General features: G+C 46.8%; 1 protein-coding gene across 2 annotated transcripts in view; it reads left to right on the top strand.

The window, feature by feature from the left end:
- The window catches only part of LOC119968829 (mitogen-activated protein kinase kinase kinase 5-like), a 213,496-nt gene that overhangs the window by 48,209 nt on the left and 145,047 nt on the right, over nucleotides 1-20,240 (top strand). For both annotated transcript variants that reach the window (XM_038801683.1, XM_038801675.1), the window contains 2 exons: nucleotides 4,277-4,383; nucleotides 15,694-15,864. In XM_038801683.1, coding sequence (XP_038657611.1) covers nucleotides 4,277-4,383; nucleotides 15,694-15,864 — 278 coding nt within the window. The remainder of the gene's footprint in view (nucleotides 1-4,276; nucleotides 4,384-15,693; nucleotides 15,865-20,240) is intronic.

The following is a 20,240-nucleotide window of genomic DNA, read 5'->3' as shown; positions in this document are numbered from 1 at the left end:
ACGGCAGCTGGTGGCATTTAAAATCATTTCATAAATCATAGAATCCCTACAGTGCAGAAGGAGGCCAGTCGCCCCATCTAATCTGCGACTCTCTAAAACAGCATTCTACCTAGGCCCACGCCCCACACCATCTTTGTGACCACACCTAACCTGCACATCTCTGGAGTGTGGGAAGAAACCGGAGCACCCGGAGGAAACCCTCACAGACACGGAGAAATTGTGCAAACTCCATAGAGTTACCCAAAGCCAGAATTGTACCCCTGTCACTGGCGCTGTGAGCCAGCAGTGCTAACCACTGTGCCACCATGCCGCTCCAGAATCTGGAATATAAAAGCTGGTCTCAGTGATAGTGACCGTGAAACAATCATCGATGGTTGTAAAATCCTAACTGCGTCATTAATGCGCCATTTCAGTGGACAGCACGGTAGCATAGTGATTAGCACAATTGCTTCACAGCTCCAGGGTCCCAGGTTCGATTCTGGCTTGGGTCACTCTCTGTGCGGAGTCTGCACATGCTCCCCGTGTCTGCGTGGGTTTCCTCCGGGTGCTCCGGTTTCCTCCCACAGTCCAAAGATGTGGAGGTTAAGTGGATTGGCCATGATAAATTGCCCTTAGTGTCCAAAATTGCCCTTAGTGTTGGGTGGGGTTACTGGGTTATGGGGATAGGGTGGATGTGTGTGGTTGGGAAGGGTGCAGACTCGATGGGCCGAATTGCCTCCTTCTGCACGGTAAATTCTATGAAAAAATTAATGTCCATTAGGGAAGGAAACCTGCTATCCTTACCTGGTCTGGCCTCCATGTGACTCCAGGCCCACAGTAGCTGCCCTCTGAAATGGTCCAGCAAGCATTCAGTTCAAGGGCAACTGGGGATGGGCTGCTGGCCTTGTCAGTGACATCCTAAGAAATAAGTGCATTACAGATCATTGCAAATCTCCTCACATCACTTCTAGTTCTCTTACCTATCTTACAAATATAGGAAATGTGAGCAGGAGTAGCAGCCCATCAACCCTGCCTCATCACTCAGTAAGATCATGGTTGAATTTTGACAATAACTCAATTTTTCCACACTATCCCCATGTTCCTTGGCTCTGTTGGTAGTTCCATCGTGTTCCATGATTGCGCAAGATTCAGCACCATTTGCGACCCCTCACATACTGAAGCAGTCAATGTCCAAATGCAGCAAGACTTGGACAATATCCAGGCTTGGGCTGGCAATTGGCAAGTAACATTCGTGCCACACAGGGTGCCAGGCAATGACCATCTCCAACGAGAGACGGTCTAAACATCGCCCCTTGACATTCAATGGCATTATCATCACTGAATTCCCCACAATCAACATCCTGGGGTTACCATTGACCAGAAACTGAACTGGACTAGCCATATTAATATTGTGGCTACGTGAGCAGCTCAGAAGATTGGAATCCTGTGGCGAATAACTCACTTCCTGATTCCCCAAAGCCTGTCCACCATCTACAAGACACAGGTTAGGAGTGTAATGGAATACTCTCCACTTGCCTGGATGAGTGTAGCTCCAACAACACTCAAGAAGCTTAACACCATCCAGGACAAAGCAATCTGGTTGATTGACACCCCATCTTCAAAGTTTCACTCCCTCTATCGCCAACACACAGTGGCAGCCATGTGAACCATCTACAAGATCCACTGCAGTAACTCACCAAGGCTCCTTAGACGGCACCTTCCAAACCCACGTCCACAACCATCTAGAAGGACAAGCGCAGCAGACACATGGGAACACCATCACCTGCAAGTTCCCTTCCAAGTCACTCACCATCCTGACTTGGAAATATATCGCTGTTCACTGTCGCTGGGTCAAAATCCTGGAAATCATTCCCTGACAGCACTGTGGGTGTACCTATGCCACATGGACTGCAGTGATTTGAGAAGGCAGCTCACCACCACCTTCTCAAGGGCAATTAGGGATGGGCAATAAATCCTGGCCTATCCCATGAATTAACAGAAAAAATGTCCAAAATGTATTGATCATTGTTTTGAAAAGCTCAACTGAGCAGCTACAGCTCTGAGAAATCTCCCCTCATCTCAGTCTTAAATGGCTGACCCCGATATCGTGGAACTATGACTCTTCGTTCAAAACTCACTGGGGGAACCAGCCTCTGAAGCATCTACGTGGGGCAGTACGGTATCATTGTGATTAGCACAGGTGATTCACATTTCCAGGGTCCCAGGTTCGATTCCCGGCTGGGTCACTGTCTGTGCGGAGTCTGCACGTTCTCCCCGTGTCTGTGTGGGTTTCCTCCGGGTGCTCCGGTTTCCTCCCACAGTCCAAAGATGTGCAGGTTAGGTGGATTGGCCATGCTAAATTGCCCTTAGTGTCCATAAAGGGTAAGTGGGGGTTACTGGGTTACGGGGATAGGGTAGATATGTGGGCTTGAGTAGGGTGCTCTTTATAAGGGCCGGTGCAGACTCGATGGGCCGAAAAGCCTCCTTCTGCACTGTGAATTCTATGATTCTATGGTACCTTGTCAAGCTTTCTATGAGTTTTGGACATTTCAATTAGATCACCTTTTATTCTTTTAGATGGACAATGTAGCCCCATTTGACCTAATCTGTCTTCACAGGACAGATTCCTCACTACACAAATCAATTAACTAAACTTTTTTTGGACCCTCTTTAAGGGAGGTCTATCCTCCATTTGGTAACGACACCAAAACTATACACAGTACTCTAGGCATGTCCTTATCAAATTCCAATATAATTGCAGCAAGATCTCTTTACAATAAAGCATTTGCCTTTCCTGCTGTACCTATGCGTTAATCACTTTGTGCACCAAAACTCCTAAATCTCTCTTATGCCAACCTTTCACCTTTTTAAAAGTATTCTGCTCTTTATTCCTGCCTACTAAAGTTGATCATTTCACTAACTGAACAAAGATCTCTACAACGGTTATTTGTGAACCCTGAACAAAAGAAGCCACCAGGTAGTTTTGGGAACACTCACACCTCGCTATCTCTGAGGAGCCACTAATGACCCCTTGTGCACTGTACGCCCAACTTCAAAGAGAGCTATACAAAATCCATCTGCATATTCTAACCTGCGCTGGCTGGAAGGAGATGGATCTTTTGCTAGGACAAAGGTCTAGCGACCTTCCTTTCAATTTCTACTGGCTGAAACATTGAACAGTTTTTGGAATCCAGACTGTGGATTTACGTGAAATAAAAACATAAAATGTTGGATGAACTCAGCAGGTCTTAAGCATCTGTGGAGAGAGAAACAGAGTTAATGTTTCGAGTCTGACTTGAAACGTTAACTCTATTTTTCTCTCCACAGGTGCAGTGAGACCTGCTGCGTTTATCCAACATTTTCTGTTTTTATTTCAGATTTCCAGCGTCCACAATATTTTGTTTTTATGTTAATGGTTTGACACATGCTTTGTCAAAGGTCTTATGGTCAGGTGGGAATCTTGTGACATGGGCCTCAGGCTTGTGGAACCAGTAATATTGCCTCGCTGAACTGAAAAGCTCAATTTGCTGGTTGCCATCTAACTAGCAGTCTCTCATAGACAAGGAACTCTGCCCAGGTGGAAAAACTACACAGCTTCGACTGGAAATTCTGTACTATTGCCTTCAAGACTGATTTATTTCTATCTGCCTGTCTCATACCTCACTGGACTTTGATTCTGAAATCTGAGAACCAATATTGATGTTCTCCCGGGTCTCTGCACTGTAAAACCTTTTGTTCTCTACCCATCTCTTTACTGCTTGAGTGTGGAGGTGACTTTGCAAACTTTCCCCTGTGTTTTAAGTGTGTGCAATAAACTAACCCTCTGAGTTCATCCTATTGAGTTTGCAATGGGATTATTAATAGAAAATTGGATCACATCGAAACTGAGGGATGGGTAAATGCTTAGAAAGAGGGAAACCTATCAAAAAACACCTTTCTGTTTATAGACAGATTGTGAGAGGAGAAATTAGTGCTGTTTAAATTAACCCCCTTCTGTCTGTGACAGTACTTAATGACTCTATTCATGAAGTCAGTGATCCAAAATGCCTTCATTGCAGTTTGATGAGAAGGAGAGGGAGCGAGAGGAAGGGAGAGTTGTGGGGTGAGGAGCAAGGGGGAAGAGAATTCGGACAGACCAGCACTAATACAATAATTCTTAAAAAGACTTCACACTAATCAAGTGTGGAATAGTAAAGATGGTTTTCACTATAAGCTGATACTAGTGCCAGTGAGAGGCAACTGACCATTAAACCTTTCTGAGTAACACTTCTGACTGTGTGCTACTTTTCTGTCACAGGATATCAATGCAACCATCAAGCTGGTGGAGACGCTGCAAAACCTGCCGACGTGTAATGTGGCAGAGCTGCCGAATATCAAGTTTCATTACTGCTTTGCATTGAACAGGTAGGTTGACCCGGAACTACTTTCCACCAACTCTTTTCCTTTCACGCTCAGGTGTTTAATGATGATGTATGGCAGCTTAGTCTCAGCACTTCTTCACACGTGATGCCCTACAGTATCCAGGATTGGTGGAGAGGTGGTGGTGTAGTGGTATTGCCATTGGACTCGTAATCTGCGGACATGCGTTCAAATCCCACCATGGCAGATGGCGAAAATTGGATTCAATTTGGATTCAATGAGTCCCTCTCCTGTCTGTAGTCATGGCTTGAAGCCTCACTCCAGATACTTATGGGTGCTTAATCTTAGCTGACACTGCAGTTGAGCATTAAGGGAGTGCTGCGCTGGTGTCTTACCGATGATGCACTTAACTAAGGCCCTGTCTGTCCCCTTAAGTGTTTGCAAAAGTTCTTGTGCAATTATTCTGAAGGAGAATGGGGGAATTCTCCCTGGTCTTTGGGCCAATATTTGTCCTTCAACCAGTGTTGCTCTGTTTACTTGCTATAAATATGGTGGTTAATAAAGTCGCCTTTCTTAATCCTAATTATGAGTATGCTTTCAGAGTCGCCAGGTATCTCTCGATACCGCCACAGGGTTCAACCCGAATACCAATCAAAGAGCCAATACACCAGTTAGTTAGTTCAAAGTCAATACTACTTTATTTACACACAGTATGATTTACTCATGCACAATAACACTACAGGCTAAACTATAACTATCACTAACTCCTATACGTAACTTCGGGTTCCCACTTAGGTCAGAGGAACAATGGCCGTTGTTCGGATCTGAGAATGTTGGGTTTGAAGAGGTAACAGGTGTACAGCTAAGGTCGTCCGTCTGGTAGCGAGCGTTGAACTTGAACTTACTTGCTTCTGCTTCTGCTGGTGCTGGTGGAAGGGTCTCTCCGCTTGAGAGACAAATCCAAGAGGCTGAACCTTTCTTGGGGGTTCCTTCTTATACTTGGAGGGGCTTTGCGCGCTTTTAGGCGGGCCTTAAACCTAGTCCCAATTTATTGGGCAGCTTCTTGATCACTTCAGCCATCGATCTAAGCCAATAAAGGGGCGGGTGTCTTGATGGCTGGGCGTGTCCTAAGTGGCCGTTGGCCTTGCTTTGTTTGTGTCTTCTGGTTGGGGTAGTGGCGCCGGACTGTCTGGGACAGTATCGGCTACCTGAGCACTCGTTCTTTGTTTCCCGGAGATGGGCCATCAATATGTAAATCAACCCAGAGTTTCGATTCTGTCTGCAGACTTCCTTCCAAGTATACATTCAGGCTCTGTGCCTGCTTGTTGCTTAGTATTGTCCATATATCCCTATAGGCTCTGCGAGTGTCCATTTTATATGTACTGAAAGTAGCCATCCCAGATGGCTACACCAGCATAATTGAGCTGGTCCTTATCACTTTGTGGTTTTGTGAGGTGGTGCCAATTTCCTCATTTACAATCGATATCAATGCCTTAGTTGAGGAGGTAGAGTTTAATGTGCTGACAATACAAAGCTAAGTGGGAAAGTAAGTGGTGAGGAGAACGCAAAGAGTCTGCAGAGGGATGTAGACAGGCTGGGCAAGTGGCCAAAAAGTGGCAGATGGAATACAATGGTGCCGAGTTATCCACTTTGATAGGCAAATTAAAAAGAATAATAATTTTTGAATAATGAAAGATTGGGAAATGTTTAATATTCAGAGGAATCTGTGGTGACACTGCACATGGGTCACAGAAAGTTAACCGGCAGGTACCACAAGCAATTAGAAAAGCACAACTGTATGTTAGTTTTTTTTACAAGGCGATTGTGGTAGAAGAGTAAAGAAGTCTTACTACTGTTAGAGAGGTGAGGACACACCTGGTGTACTGAATGCAGTTCTGGTCTCCTTACCTGAGGCAGGACAAATTTGCCCTGGTGTGTGGAGAATCCTGCTCCGGACACCATGAAGTAGGCTTCATCGTCTTGAGTATATTAACAAATATTTATTGACAACTGGTAACTACAGTAGAGGGTACAGGTATGGAGCTGGCTCCATCCTAAGTGTTTACACATCTCTATCCATCTCTAGACTGGCCCTTGCTCCGGGTCATATTCCTTCTTACATCACTGGATGTATGATACTGTATTCAGTCCCACATTAACCCTGTATGTGCCAGACCCTGATACTACAGTTAGAGAGCAACAAAATTCACCAGACTAGATCCTGGAATGAGGGGATTGTCTTCTGAGGAGCGATTCAGTAGATTAAACCTGGAATTTGGAAGAATGAAAGGTGATCTCATTGGAACATGTAAATTTCTGAAGGTGCTTGATGATGTGGCCATCTAAAATGGCTGCCCGCAAAGGATAATGGGAATTATGGTCAGGTTGGGACACAGACGGTACACAGCCCCTATGTATTGTGCAGAGGGAAACCAGACCTAACTGAAACTCACACCTGCTAAAGGTCAATCACCGATTTCCCCAGGACAATGGGACACAGTTAGAAACAGAGCAACAGTAGCAGCTTTGGGGGCACCTATTTACCTTATATGGAAGTGCATACGTGCCTTGGACAATAACAGCTAGGACCTGCCCAAGCCATCAAGGTACCCGCCCCTAATTGGCCAGAATCGATTAGGGTGATCAAAACCCTATTGATCCATTGGATCCTGATTTGGGACCGCCCAAAAGAGCGCAAAAGATCGGGGATAAGAAGAACTGCGCAACCTGTATTCAGTCTCTTTTGGGACCAGACTCTGCTCTGACCAACTGCAGCATATCGACCAGCCAAGTTCAAGGACCCGCGAGTGGTTACCTGAAGGATGAGCTGCAGCCGAGATGAGCCCGATGACTTCCAATCGACACACGTGCAGATCCAGATAAAGGCCTTGTCTAACCTGCACAGAACCGGTCACTTGGAAGTTAAGTAAAGGTCATTTTAGTTGTTAGGTGTAGTTTAATAAGTAGCCGCGTGTAGATTATTACGCATAGCACCAAGCCTGTGTCTAATAATAAATTATAATTGAACTAATAGGGTCTAGGGTTCTTGGCAATGTGGAGGAGCAGAGAGATCTTGGGGTCTATGTTCATAGATCTTTGAAAGTTGCCACTCAAGTGGATAGAGCTGTGAAGAAGGCCTATGGTGTGCTAGCGTTCATTAGCAGAGGGATTGAATTTAAGAGCCGTGAGGTGATGATGCAGCTGTACAAAACCTTGGTAAGGCCACATTTGGAGTACTGTGTGCAGTTCTGGTCACCTCATTTTAGGAAGGATGTGGAAGCTTTGGAAAAGGTGCAAAGGAGATTTACCAGGATGTTGCCTGGAATGGAGAGTAGGTATTACGAGGAAAGGTTGAGGGTACTAGGCCTTTTCTCATTAGAACGGAGAAGGATGAGGGGCGACTTGATAGAGGTTTATAAGATGATCAGGGGAATAGATAGAGTAGACAGTCAGAGACTTTTTCCCCGGGTGGAACACACCATTACAAGGGGACATAAATTTAAGATAAATGGTGGAAGATATAGAGGGGATGTCAGAGGTAGGTTCTTTACCCAGAGAGTAGTGGGGGCATGGAATGCACTGCCTGTGGTAGTAGTTGAGTCGGAAAAGTTAGGGACCTTCAAGCGGCTATTGGATAGGTACTTGGATTAGGGTAGAATAATGGAATAATGGAGTGTAGGTTAACTTCTTAAGGGCAGCACGGTAGCATTGTGGAAAGCACAATTGCTTCACAGCTCCAGGGTCCCAAGTTCGATTTCGACTTGGGTCACTGTCTGTGTGGAGTCTGCACATCCTCCCCGTGTGTGCGTGGGTTTCCTCTGGGTACTCCGGTTTCCTCCCACAGTCCAAAGATGTGCAGGTTGGGTGGATTGGCCATGCTAAATTGTCCAAAATTCTATGATTAACCTAGGACAAAAGTTCGGCGCAACATCGTGGGCCGAAGGGCCTGTTCTGTGCTGTATTTCTCTATCTATCTATCTAATACTGGTTGTGTGGTCATTTGTCCAATACAAGAAACGTACTCGCGTCTGGTGGTTCAGGTGAAAGAGCAACAATGGGGTAGATGCCAAGAAAATATTTTTTCTGGCTAAGATCGCTCAGTTTAACAAAACCACCAAATTCTTAGCACTGCTGTCCCTGTTTAGTCCCTGGACACAGTAAAGTGAAGCAGGTGGCCCATCCTGGGGGTGAGTGAGCAGCAAGCAGTAAGGCAGGTTTAAAAAGGCAGAGAGAAGCAGAAACTGGGGGCACGAATTTTCAGGACGCTAAGGTAGAATAAATGGAACTTACAGAGGTATCCCCAGGGAAGGCGGGAGGGGAGGATGGAAAAGAAACACTGGGAGAGATGGAGGAGAGAATGGGAGAAAATGGAGAGAGGCAGAGTGGGTATTAGGGAGCAATTAGGTGGTGAGAGTGAGAGGAAGTGAGGAGGAAAGAGAACGAGAAAGGAACTCAGGCAGCATCCATATCTGAAAGATTTGTTTCCTGCCCTCTGGAAGTGTTTTCTGCATTCAGAAGTTCTGCAGTTTAGCAATGGGCCAACGTGAATGTTGATAATTTGAATAATATATACGCGTTGACCTCCTGGAGACGTTTATTTGTTTAAATAACTGGGTGCCGGCCTACCTCCAAATGAGCTGTAAATCTGGGTGTGACTTACTGCGGGTGTAACTTGATCTTCCCTTGCTTTGTGATTATTTTGTGAAAGATGAAAAATGGATTAATTTTGGCTTGTTGGAAGTGAAGGATGGGAGAAGCTCGGCACTGGGGAAAGAATGACTTTCGCATTTTAAACAGGAAGGAATAACTTCTACTAAGCATTGATGAGGCCATGGTTAGCACACCCTGGGCAGGTTTGGTGGCTCCAAAATATGGGACAAAGCCATAGAAGACATACATTCACCAAAGTCATAACATTTGTACAAAGATAAGGGAGCCATTAGAATTATTTACACAGGGGGCAACGCGGTGGCACAGTGGTTAGCACTGCTGCCTCACGCCTGGAGGTCACAGTCCCGGCCCTGGGTCACTGTCCATGTGGAGTTTGCACATTCTCCCCGTGTCTGCGTGGGTTTCACCCCCACAACCCAAAGATGTGCAGGGTAGGTGGATTGGCCACGCTAAATTGTCCCTTAATTGGGAAAAAAGTCATTGGGTACTCTAAATTTATTTTAAAAATGAATTACTTACAGAATAAAATGGAAAGCTAAGAGATATGCGGTGGAACAGAATTCTCCAAAGTGGGCTCCAGGGTTCCGTAGGAGGTTTCCAGGGGGCTCCGCAGCAGGCCAGACTGATATATGTAATTTGAAACAATTGCCACAAAGCTGCCTGTCTCGTCAGTGGCTGGCTTCTTCTGGTGGGAATAAAGCCACCATCGGCGGGTGGAAGGCAGCGATCAGGCGGGGGTGAGAGCGTGGCAAGGGGGAGGGTGTAGGGATCATCGGCATGTGAGAGAGAGTTCACCGTTTGTGTGAGAGAGGGGTGAGTATGTGTATGTGTGACAGAGTGGTTTCTGTATGTGTGAAAGCGGGGTGAGTTTGTGTGTGAGAGAGAGGGGTGCGTGTGTGAGAGGAGTGAGTTTGTGTGATAGAGAGGGGTGAATGTGTGTGCATGTGTGTGTGTGTGTGTGAGAGTGGTGAGTTTGAGTGTGCGGGTGTGAGAGAGGGGTGAGTGTGTGTTTGTGAGAGAGAAGGGATGAGTGTGTATGTGAGAGTGTGGTGTGTGAGTGTAAGAAAGGGGTTAGTTTCTGTGAGAGAGAGGGAGTGAGTTTGTGTGTGAGAGGGATGAGTGTGTGTGTGAGAGAGGGAGAGATGAGTGTATATGTGAGAGAAGGAGAGATGAGTGTGTATATGTGAGAGAGGGAGAGGCGAGAGTGTGTGTATGTGTGCGTGTGTGAGGGGGTGAGTTTGTGTGTGAGAGGGATGAGTGTGTGCATGTGTGAGAGAGGGAGAGATGAGTGCGTGTATGTGAGAGAGTGAGAGGCGAGAGTGTGTGTATGTGTGTGTGTGTGAGGGGGGTGAGTTTGTGTGTGCGAGGGATGAGTGTGTGGGTGTGTGTGAGAGAGAGGGAGAGATGAGTGTGTATATGTGAGAGAGAGGTGAGTTTGTGTGTGCGAGGGATGAGTGTGTGGGTGTGTGTGAGAGAGAGGGAGAGATGAGTGTGTATATGTGAGAGAGAGGGCGTGAGTGTGTGTGTGTGCGTGTGTGAGGGGGGTGAGTTTGTGTGTGAGAGGGATGAGTGAGTGTGAGAGAGAGGGAGAGATGAGTGTGTATGTGAGAGAGGGCATGAGTGTGTGTATGTGTGCGTGTGTGAGGGGGTGAGTTTGTGTGTGAGAGGGATGAGTGTGTGTGAGAGAGAGGGAGAGATGAGTGTGTATATGTGAGAGAGAGGGTGTGAGTGTGTGTGTGTGTGTGTGTGGGGGGTGAGTTTGTGTGTGAGAGGGATGAGTGTGTGGGTGTGTGTGAGTTTTAAATTTATTTGTGAGCAAAAAGATCAGCATTACTCCTCATATTACAAGTGACAAAAATAAGATAACATTTGAAATAATTTGTTGAATAATAGAACATTACAATTATAATAAATACATATAAGGCATATAAAAATATTTTAAGTTTGGCCCCTGGGCAATATGGCGGAGCCCTACAGGGGCCCGGTGCGGAGGAAAGAAGACCCCCACTGAAACAGCCCACCCGCAGGGTTGGTAGGCCCCGATCTCTGGCCAGGCCACTGTGGGGGCCCCTCCTGGGGTCGGATCTCTCCGCGCCCCCCCAAGGACTGTCCCCACACACTTACCTTGCCAAGTCCCGCCGTGCGTGAGGTGAGTAATTCACGCCAGTGGGACTGGCCAAAACTGGCCAGCCACTTAGGGAATCCCGCCGGCCCCCGAAAAACAGCGCCGTAAAATAGGGCAGCCGGCGTCGGGGAGGTGGGGCGGGATTCGTGCCTCCCCCTGGGGATTCTCCGACCCGGCAGGGGGTCGGAGAATCCCGGCCATTGTTTTGTTTGCAGAGAACAGGTCCTTGCATGTGCCTCAAGATACATTGAATGAATGTATCCTGCTTTTGAATTACCCATAGGCTTCGGGAGCCTATAGTTTCCCGTTGCTTTCTCTCTGATGGTACCTTGGCCAATCAGAATCAACTTGCCAACAAATCAGCACCCTTTTTTCATGTGGCATAAATTGTTGGGCTAATTTCAAGTTTGACATTTTTGAGTTTGTCCTGATGAGTGCAAGATGAAAAACTTCAGCGACGTGATTCTCTTTTATGCCAATACTTTGTCTTGCTGGAAAGTGACTGACTAAGGGTCAGTTTGCAATCCTCACTAAGAGAATGAGCAGACAGCTTAATAAAGACTTCTTTAAACCAAGGGTTTTTGGAGAATGGAATAGATGAGACAAGAGAGTCTTTTATTGGATTTTAAAACAATATTTAAAATTGAGGAACTTAACAGGATTTATTTTGGGGGCAGGAGGGGGGGTGGTGGCAGGGAGTGTGGTAGAGCAGTGTTGAATATACCAGCATAGGGCTGGTATAGTCGTGACTGATTGAATAGCCTATTTCTGCCAACTTGTATGGTTTGACCCAAAGAGATAGCTGAGGAGATTGTGGAGGCATTAGTGATGGTCCTTCAGGAATCTCTGGAGGCAGGAAGGGTCCCAGAGGACTGGAAAGCGACTAATGTAACACCACTGTTTAAGAAGGGAGGGAGGCAGAAGATGGGAAATGATCGGCCAGTTAGCCTGACTTCGGTCATTGGTACGATTTTAGAGTCCATTATTAAAGATAAAATCGCGGAATACTTGGAAGTGCATGGTGGAATAGGATTGAGTCAGCACGGCTTTGTCAAAGGGAGGTTGTGTCTGACAAATCTGTTAGAGTTCTTTGAGGAGGTAACAAGAAGGTTAGACAAAGGAGAACCAGTGGACGTGATTTATTTAGATTTCCAGAAGGCCTTTGACAAGCTGCCGCATAGGAGACTTTTAAATAAGTTAAAAGCCCATGGTGTTAAGGTAAGATCCTAGCATGGATAGAGGATTGACTGACTGACAGAAGGCAGAGAGTGGGGATAAAGGGGTCTTTTTCAGGATGGCAGCCGGTGACTAGTGGTGTTACCCAGGGGTCTGTGCTGGGACCACAACTTTTCACAATATGCATTAATGATCTGGAAGAAGGAACTGAAGACACTGTTGCTAAGTTTGCAGATGATGCAAAGATCTGTAGAGGGACAGGTTGTATTGAGGAAGCAAGGGGGCTGCAGAAGGATTTGGACAGGCTAGGAGAGTGGGCAATGAAGTGTCAAATGAAATACAATGTGGAAAAGTGTGAAGTTATGCACTTTGGAAGGAGGAATTTAGACATAGACTATTTTCTAAATGGGGAAATGCTTAGGAAATCAGAAGCACAAAGAGACTTGGGAGTCCTGGGTCAATTAAGAAGGCAAATGCAATGTCAGCATTCATGTCAAGAGGGCTAGAATACAAGACCAGGGATGTACTTCTGAGGCTATATAAGGCTCTGGTCAGAACCCATTTGGAATATTGTGAGCAGTTTTGGGCCCCATATCTAAGGAAGGATGTGCTGGACTTGGAAAGGGTCCAGAGGAGGTTCACAAGAATGATACCTGGAATGAAGAACTTGTCATATGAGGAATGGGATGAGGACTCTGGGTCTGTACTCGTTGGAGTTTAGAAGGATGAGGGGGGATGTTATTGAAACTGACAGGATACTGCGAGGCCTCGATAGAATGGGCGTGGAGAGGATGTTTCTACTTGTTGGAAAAACTAGAACCAGAGGACACCATCTCAGGCTAAAGGGACAATCCTCTAAAACAGAGATGAGGAGGAATTTCTTCAGCCAGAGGATGGTAAATCTGTGGAACCCTTTGCCGCAGAAGGCTGAAAAGGCCAAATCACTGAGTGTCTTTAAGACAGAGATAGATAGGTTCCTGATTAATAAGAGGATCAGGGATTATGGGGAGAAGGCAGAAGAATGGGGATGAGAAAATATCAACCATGATTGAATGGCGGAGCAGGCTCGATGGGCCGAGTGGCCTAATTCTGCTCCTGTGTCTTATGGTCTTATGGACCCTGGTGGGTTGAAGCGGCACTTACAGTGCACTAGTGTAACATCTTCCATTTCCCACACCGACCATAAGGAGTCTGGGACCATAACTGACTGCTTCTTCAGTCACCGCTCTCCATCTTCCAGAACATTCTCCCACCAACACCACTATCTACTCAGGACATTCCTTGTGAATATTCCTGACTTTTTTGCCTTCATTCCCATCCATCCGTTCTCTTAAATACTAACATGCATATTCGGATCAGGAGTAGACCATTCGGCCCCTTGAGATTGGCTGATCTGATTGTGCCACCTAACCCCCAATAATCTTTGATTCCCTTGTTAGTCAAGAATTGATCTGACTTTGCCTTAAAAATATTCAATGCCCCTGACTGCACCACCCTCTGGGAAAGAGAATTCCGAAGACTCATTACCTTCCGCGAGAGAATAAAATCTCCTCTGACTTAAATGGGAGAACCCTTACTTTTAAAATGCGTTCCCTAGTTCCAGTCTACGCTAAAAGGGGAAACATCTTTTCAGTATCCACCCTGTCAAGTCAGCTCAGAGCCCTATATGTTTCAGTAAGGTCACTTCTCATTCTTCTAAACTCCTATCAGATAAAGGGCCATTCTGTCCAACCTTCCCTCATAAGATAACCTCCCTCATCCCAGGTGTTAGACACGTAAACCTTCTCTGAATTGTTTCCAATGCATATCCTTTCTTAAATAAGGGGACCAAAACTGTACACAGTATTCCTGATGTGGTCATACCGATGTCCTGTCCAGCTATTCTTCACCAACTTGTAGAACATTCTGCTTGTGAGCAGCAAGCAAAGTGAAATGGTTGGATGTAATCCAGAAGGTTCTATCACACAACCCCCCAACTCCTTATGACTGACAAACAGAAGATCAGAGAATAGGGAAAAATCACATCATTTATTTGGCGGCCCCAATTATTGATCACCTGGATTGCTCAAAGCAATGTGGGAGAAAAATATTAGAAAGAGAGATTTTCATTTATAGCATGCTTTTCATAATCTCATGAAGCCCCAAAGTGCTTTATAATCAATGAGGTGCTTTTGCAATTTTGAAAGATTAGCAGCCAATTTGTGCACAGCACGATCTCACAACAGCAGTGTGCTGATGACAGCTAATCGGTATTCGGGAATTCACACAATATGTGGCTGAACTGTGCCATGCACAAACTCTCTCTCATTCCCAGCCAGCCTATGGGGATGTTAGGTTGCTGGACACTAGGATTATTTTGTCCATAATCTTACTGATGGGAGAAGGCAACCCCTGTTCCCCAGTGCCCCCAAACCCTAACCCACTTGAATAGTTGACTAAATGACAGAACTGTCTGGCTTTCTCTCTCATCCACTGGAGAGGAATTTTCAGTAATGGTTGCAATTGAACAGATCACCTCTGACTGAAGCTGTACTTTGTGTGGAGCGGCCAATCTTGGCAGCTGTAGCTGTGAATGTTACAGGGCTGGGTCCCAAACAGGAGGGTGTGATCAAAGGACACAAATTTAAGGTAAGTAGTAAAAGCACAAGAGGGAAGATGAGCAAAGATGTTGTTGCACAGTAAATTGGTATGATCCGGATTGCATCATTTGACATTATCAGGGAGGGGGATTGGAAGCATATTTAATAGTAATTTTCACAAGGGAATTGGATATAAACTTGCAAAGAAGAAACTTGTGGTGCTGTGGAAAAAGAGCAGGTGAGCGAGACGACTCAGATAACTCATTCAAAGAGTTGGCACAGCAACAATGGGACAAATGGCCTCCTGCTATACATTTTGTAAAGGTAAAGCAAGTGTGTTGACATGAAGTGTTTGGATTTTTGGTTGGATTTGGATTTGTTTATTGTCATGTGTATCGAGGTACGGTGAAAAGTATTTTTCTGTGAGCAACTCAAACAGATCATTAGTACATGAAAAGAAAAGAAAATACATAATAGGGCAACACAAGGGGCACAATGTAAATACAGAGACACCAGCATCGGGTGAAGCATACAAGAGTGTAGTATTAATCAGGTCAGATCATACAAGGGTCGTTTAGGAATCTGGTAACAGCGGGGAAGAAGCTGTTTTTGAGTTTGTTCGTGTGTATTCTCAGACTTTTGTATCTCCTGTCCGATGGAAGAAGTTGGAAGAGTGAGTAAGCCGGGTGGGAGGGGTATTTGATTATGCTGCCCACTTTCCCAAGGCAGCGGGAGGTGTAGATGGGATGTTGTTGTTGCTGATGTTGCTGGTCAGGTTTCTCTGACTGTGGATCTTTCTGCTAGGCGGAACCAACCAGGAGATCGGGAAAGAGCCCTCTCAGTGATCCTGCCGGTTGTGGAGACAGGGGAGCAGATTTCGTCCGACCTTTACTGCCTGTGCGGGCGTATATACAAGGATATCTTCATCAGTTCCAACTTCACGGACCATGGGAGCCGAGACAAGTCCTGTTACTGGTAAGAAGTGAGCTTGTTCTGGATACTTGCTTGTGTTCAGTGAAATGTAATTTGTATTGTTGGGTTAAATACTCTGAGATGGCAAAAAATCCTCTGAGACCATTCAGTGCTTTACTTAGAAAGGGTGTTTGTGCCCTTTGCACCTGAATTTCATTCCAGATACCTGTCAACATTGAATCTGTTTGTCCCAGTTAGACAGCGAGCTAAAGACCTAACCTCTGATCCTGTCCCAGCTTATCTGTTCCGGAGTCGTACTTTCAAATGATAGCTGTCACGACACCCTGGGCTAGTGCGCAATCAATTCTAGCCCCACAGACCCCAGACTTCCAACACAAGTGAAGTAACCAATAAGTCGTATAATATTCCCAAAGTATTTGGTCCTTGGCTCCCACTAATTTACAGTCACCAGTTTTATAAGTTAAAACACAATTAATGTTTATTTATAACATAAATAAAGATAAAATATGCAGTATTTACAATGGAATAACGACAAGCGAACCTTCTACTACCCTTCCCTTTAACTGTCCCACCCTCTACCCACACACACACACACAAAACAGACACACACACACAGCTGGAAAGAGGTTAAAGTAATAAGGGTTAAGGACAAAAGAAAGATCTCTCGCTTCAGTTGATGATTTCTTCAGTGTACCTTCTTCCCAGTTTGAGGAGGTTTAAAGTCTCTAATGTTGCAGCCCGCACTGGCTGTTCTGGAGTTTTCCCTGGAGTGGCAAAGACATTGTTTCCTCAGACATCGCAATCAGCTCTTGGGTTCTTCTCCAGTCCTTGCTTTCAGTAATCAAACACTCACTGGCATGTTGGAGAGGAAGAGTTGGCTGGATCTTCTCATGCAGAGGATTGGCAATCATTTTTTCTGGAGAGAGTTCAGCTGGGTTTTTCACCTCCGCTGCCAGAATTCAAACTGAAAGTTGATGGAACCATCAATTCACCAGACACGTGTTTCCGATGTGAATCTAGGCTTTAATCGACTTACTTCAGAGCCAGCCTGTTACCTGTCGATGAACTCGTAGTGACCCAGGCTGACTCTGGACATGGGTATTTATACAGCTGCACTAGGGGGAGGAGTCATGGGCGGAACCAAGGGTGGAGCCCAGTACAAGTTCCTGAGTGCTCCCAGCGCTACTCCCCCTAGTGGTAGGACAGTGCTACTGCGCTTACAAAGACAGTGTGAATTAACATATATACATTCACCACATTCACCCCCTTCAAAAAAATCAAGTCCGGCGGGGGTGGTGGTCTAGTCTATAAAGTCAGTCTGTCCGGCGGCCGAATTGTCCGCTGAGATCTGCGGAGCACTGGGGTTGCAGCCTCTTGCGGTGGCTGGATGGGTGTAGTGTGCTGAGGTACGATGGTGGACTCCAGGGAGGGTTGTATCCGAGCTTCATACTATCCTGGTTTGACCGGGGACTGGGGGCGCTGGGGGCCGGCCGGCGCGGGGGCGCGGAACTGGTGGAGCGAGCGCGTGGGCTCGGGAGCGCGAGGGGACGGCAGCATGGGGTGTAGGGTGAGGGGTCCTTCTGTGGGGGTAGAGGGGGCGCTGGATCCGGCGGGTGCCAGATCCTGGAGGGATACAGTGTCCTGACGGCCATCAGGGAACTCGACGAATGCGTACTGGGTGTTGGAGTGGAGCAGGAGCACCTTCTCAACAAGGGGGTCGGTTTTGTGCGCCCTGACGTGTTTCCTCAGGAGTACGGGGCCCGGCGTCCTCAGCCATGCCGGAAGTGAGACCCCCGTGGTAGTGCCCCTGGAAAAAATGAAGAGCCCCTCGTGAGGGGTCTGGTTGGTCGCCGTACACAAAAGGGACCTAATAGCGTGGAGCACGTCTGGGAGGACTTCCTGCCACTGGGAGACTTGGAGGTTTCTAGACCGGAGGGTCAGTAGGACGGTCTTCCAGACCGCCGCGTTCTCCCTTTCCACCTGCCCGTTCCCCCTGGGGTTGTAGCTGGTAGTCCTGCTCGAGGCAATGCCCTTGTCGAGCAGGTACTGACGCAGCTCGTCGCTCATGAAGGACGAACCCCGGTCGCTGTGTACGTAGCTGGGGAAACCAAACAGGGTGAAGATGCTATGCAGGGCCCTAATGACTGTGTGGGAGGTCATATCGGGGCACGGGATAGCGAATGAAAAGCGGGAGAACTCGTCTACAACGTTTAAGAAGTAAACGTTCTTGTTAGTTGAGGGGAGTGGCCCTTTGAAATCAATCGCGAGGCGTTCAAAGTGCCGGGAAGCCTTGACCAAGTGGGCCCTGTCTGGTCGATAGAAGTGCGGTTTGCACTCCGCACAGATCGGGCAGTCCCTGGTGACCGCTTTTACCTCCTCGTTGGAGAAAGGCAGGTTTCGGGCCCTGATGTAGTGGGCGAGCCGGGTGACCCCCGGGTGGCAGAGGTCATTGTGGATGACTTTTAATCGGTCGATCTGCGCGCTGGCGCATGTCCCGCGGGATAGGGCATCCGGAGGCTTGTTGAGCTTCCTGGGTCGATATTTGATATCGTAATTGTAGGTGGAGCGTTCGATCCTCCACCTCAGAATTTTATCGTTTTTTATTTTGCCCCTTTGCGAGTTGTCGAACATGAAGGCAACCGATCTTTGGTCGGTGATGAGGGTGAACCTCCGACCTGCGAGGTAGTGCCTCCAGTGACGGATAGCCTCCACAATGGCTTGTGCTTCTTTCTTGACTGAAGAGTGTCGGAGTTCTGAAGCGGAGAGGGTACGGGAGAAAAATGCAACTTGTCTCCCTGCCTGATTTAAAGTGGTTGCAAGAGCTACCTCTGAGGCGTCACTCTCTACCTGAAATGGGGTGGATTCATCCACCGCCCGCATGGCAGCTTTGGCGATGTCCTCCTTGATGCCGTCTAAGGCCTGGCGTGCCTCGGCTGACAGGGGAAATCGTGTGGTCCTAAAGAGTGGGCGGGCTTTGTCTGCATATTGAGTGACCCACTGGGCATAGTAAGAAAAAAATCCCAAGCACCGTTTGAGGGCCTTGGGGCGATGAGGGGGAGGGAGTTCTAAGAGGGGGCGCATACGGTCCGGGTTGGGCCCCAGGGCTCCGTTTTCCACGACATAGCCGAGGATGGCTAGTCTGGATCTGCAGAAAATGCATTTCTCCTTGTTGTACGTGAGGTTCAGTTTCTGTGCCGTCTGGAGAAAACGGTGGAGGTTGGCGTCGTGGTCCTGCTGGTCATAGGCTGTGAATCTAGGCTTTAATCGACTTACTTCAGAGCCAGCCTGTTACCTGTCGATGAACTCGTAGTGACCCAGGCTGACTCTGGACACGGGTATTTATACAGCTGCACTAGGGGGAGGAGTCATGGGCGGAGCCAAGGGTGGAGCCCAGTACAAGTTCCTGAGTACTCCCTAGTGGTAGGACAGCGCTACTGCGCTTACAAAGACTGTGAATTAACATATTTACATTCACCACAAAAGTAAAATGGATCTCCTGGCTCTGAAGAACATTCCAGAGAAGTCAGAACCAAAAGCCTGGCCTTTTTGAGCCAGCTCATTGGCAGCCAGCAAAGTCCATCAATCCGAGTCACCACTGATGTCAGTCAAATCGTTCTGGAATCTACTTGTTTGAATTACAGACAGCTTCATGTCTGTACGTGCAGAAGTGTTCTGTAGAAGTGTAGACTTCTTTGCCTTGGCGTCACAGGTCAATCTTCAGTTTAAACCAGCCGAGGCTGCTGCTCGAAATAAAGGCAAAGTCTGCATTAAACACACACCCATTAATCGTCCATGGACAAAAATTGTAATAGCAAAAATGAAAGAAAGGAGAAAACAGGGTTTGAACAGAAGGATCCTTACATAACATAATCCTTAAAGTGATTATGTTATTGTACTATTGATCCAGAGGCCAGGACTAATGATTTAGATACATGAGCTCAAATCCCATTATGATGACAATATTAGAAATGGGTTCTTGGATGACTGTTTATGTGAAGTTTGCACTTTCTGCCCATGTCTGTGTGGATTTCCTCCAGGTTCCCCGGTTCCCTCCCACAGTTCAAAAATTTGCAGGCTAGGTGGATTGGCCATGCTAAATTACTTCTTAGAGTCCAGGGATGTGCAGGTTGGGTTACGGGGCTAGGACAGGGTAGATGGGGAAGTGGACCTGGGTTGAGTGGTCTTTCGGAGGGTTGGTGCAAACTCGATGGGCCGAAGGTCTCCTTCTGCACTAGAGGGAATCTATGATTCTATGCTAATTAAAGCATGTATTTAAGAGTTGGATTTTTCCCCAGTAGGAGGGTTTCTTCTGGAATGAGAGAGGATCCAGACGGGTAGAGGGGAAACTGGTATTTGTGTTGAATTAAAGTACAAAAATACAATAGTTGGGAATCGCAGAATGACTTCAGCTGCTAGAT

The sequence above is a fragment of the Scyliorhinus canicula genome, chromosome 1, assembly GCF_902713615.1.
Source record: "Scyliorhinus canicula chromosome 1, sScyCan1.1, whole genome shotgun sequence".
Classification (NCBI taxonomy): Eukaryota; Metazoa; Chordata; class Chondrichthyes; order Carcharhiniformes; family Scyliorhinidae; genus Scyliorhinus; species Scyliorhinus canicula.
Note: the sequence above shows the minus strand (reverse complement) of the source record. Positions and strands in the feature narration are given on the sequence as shown.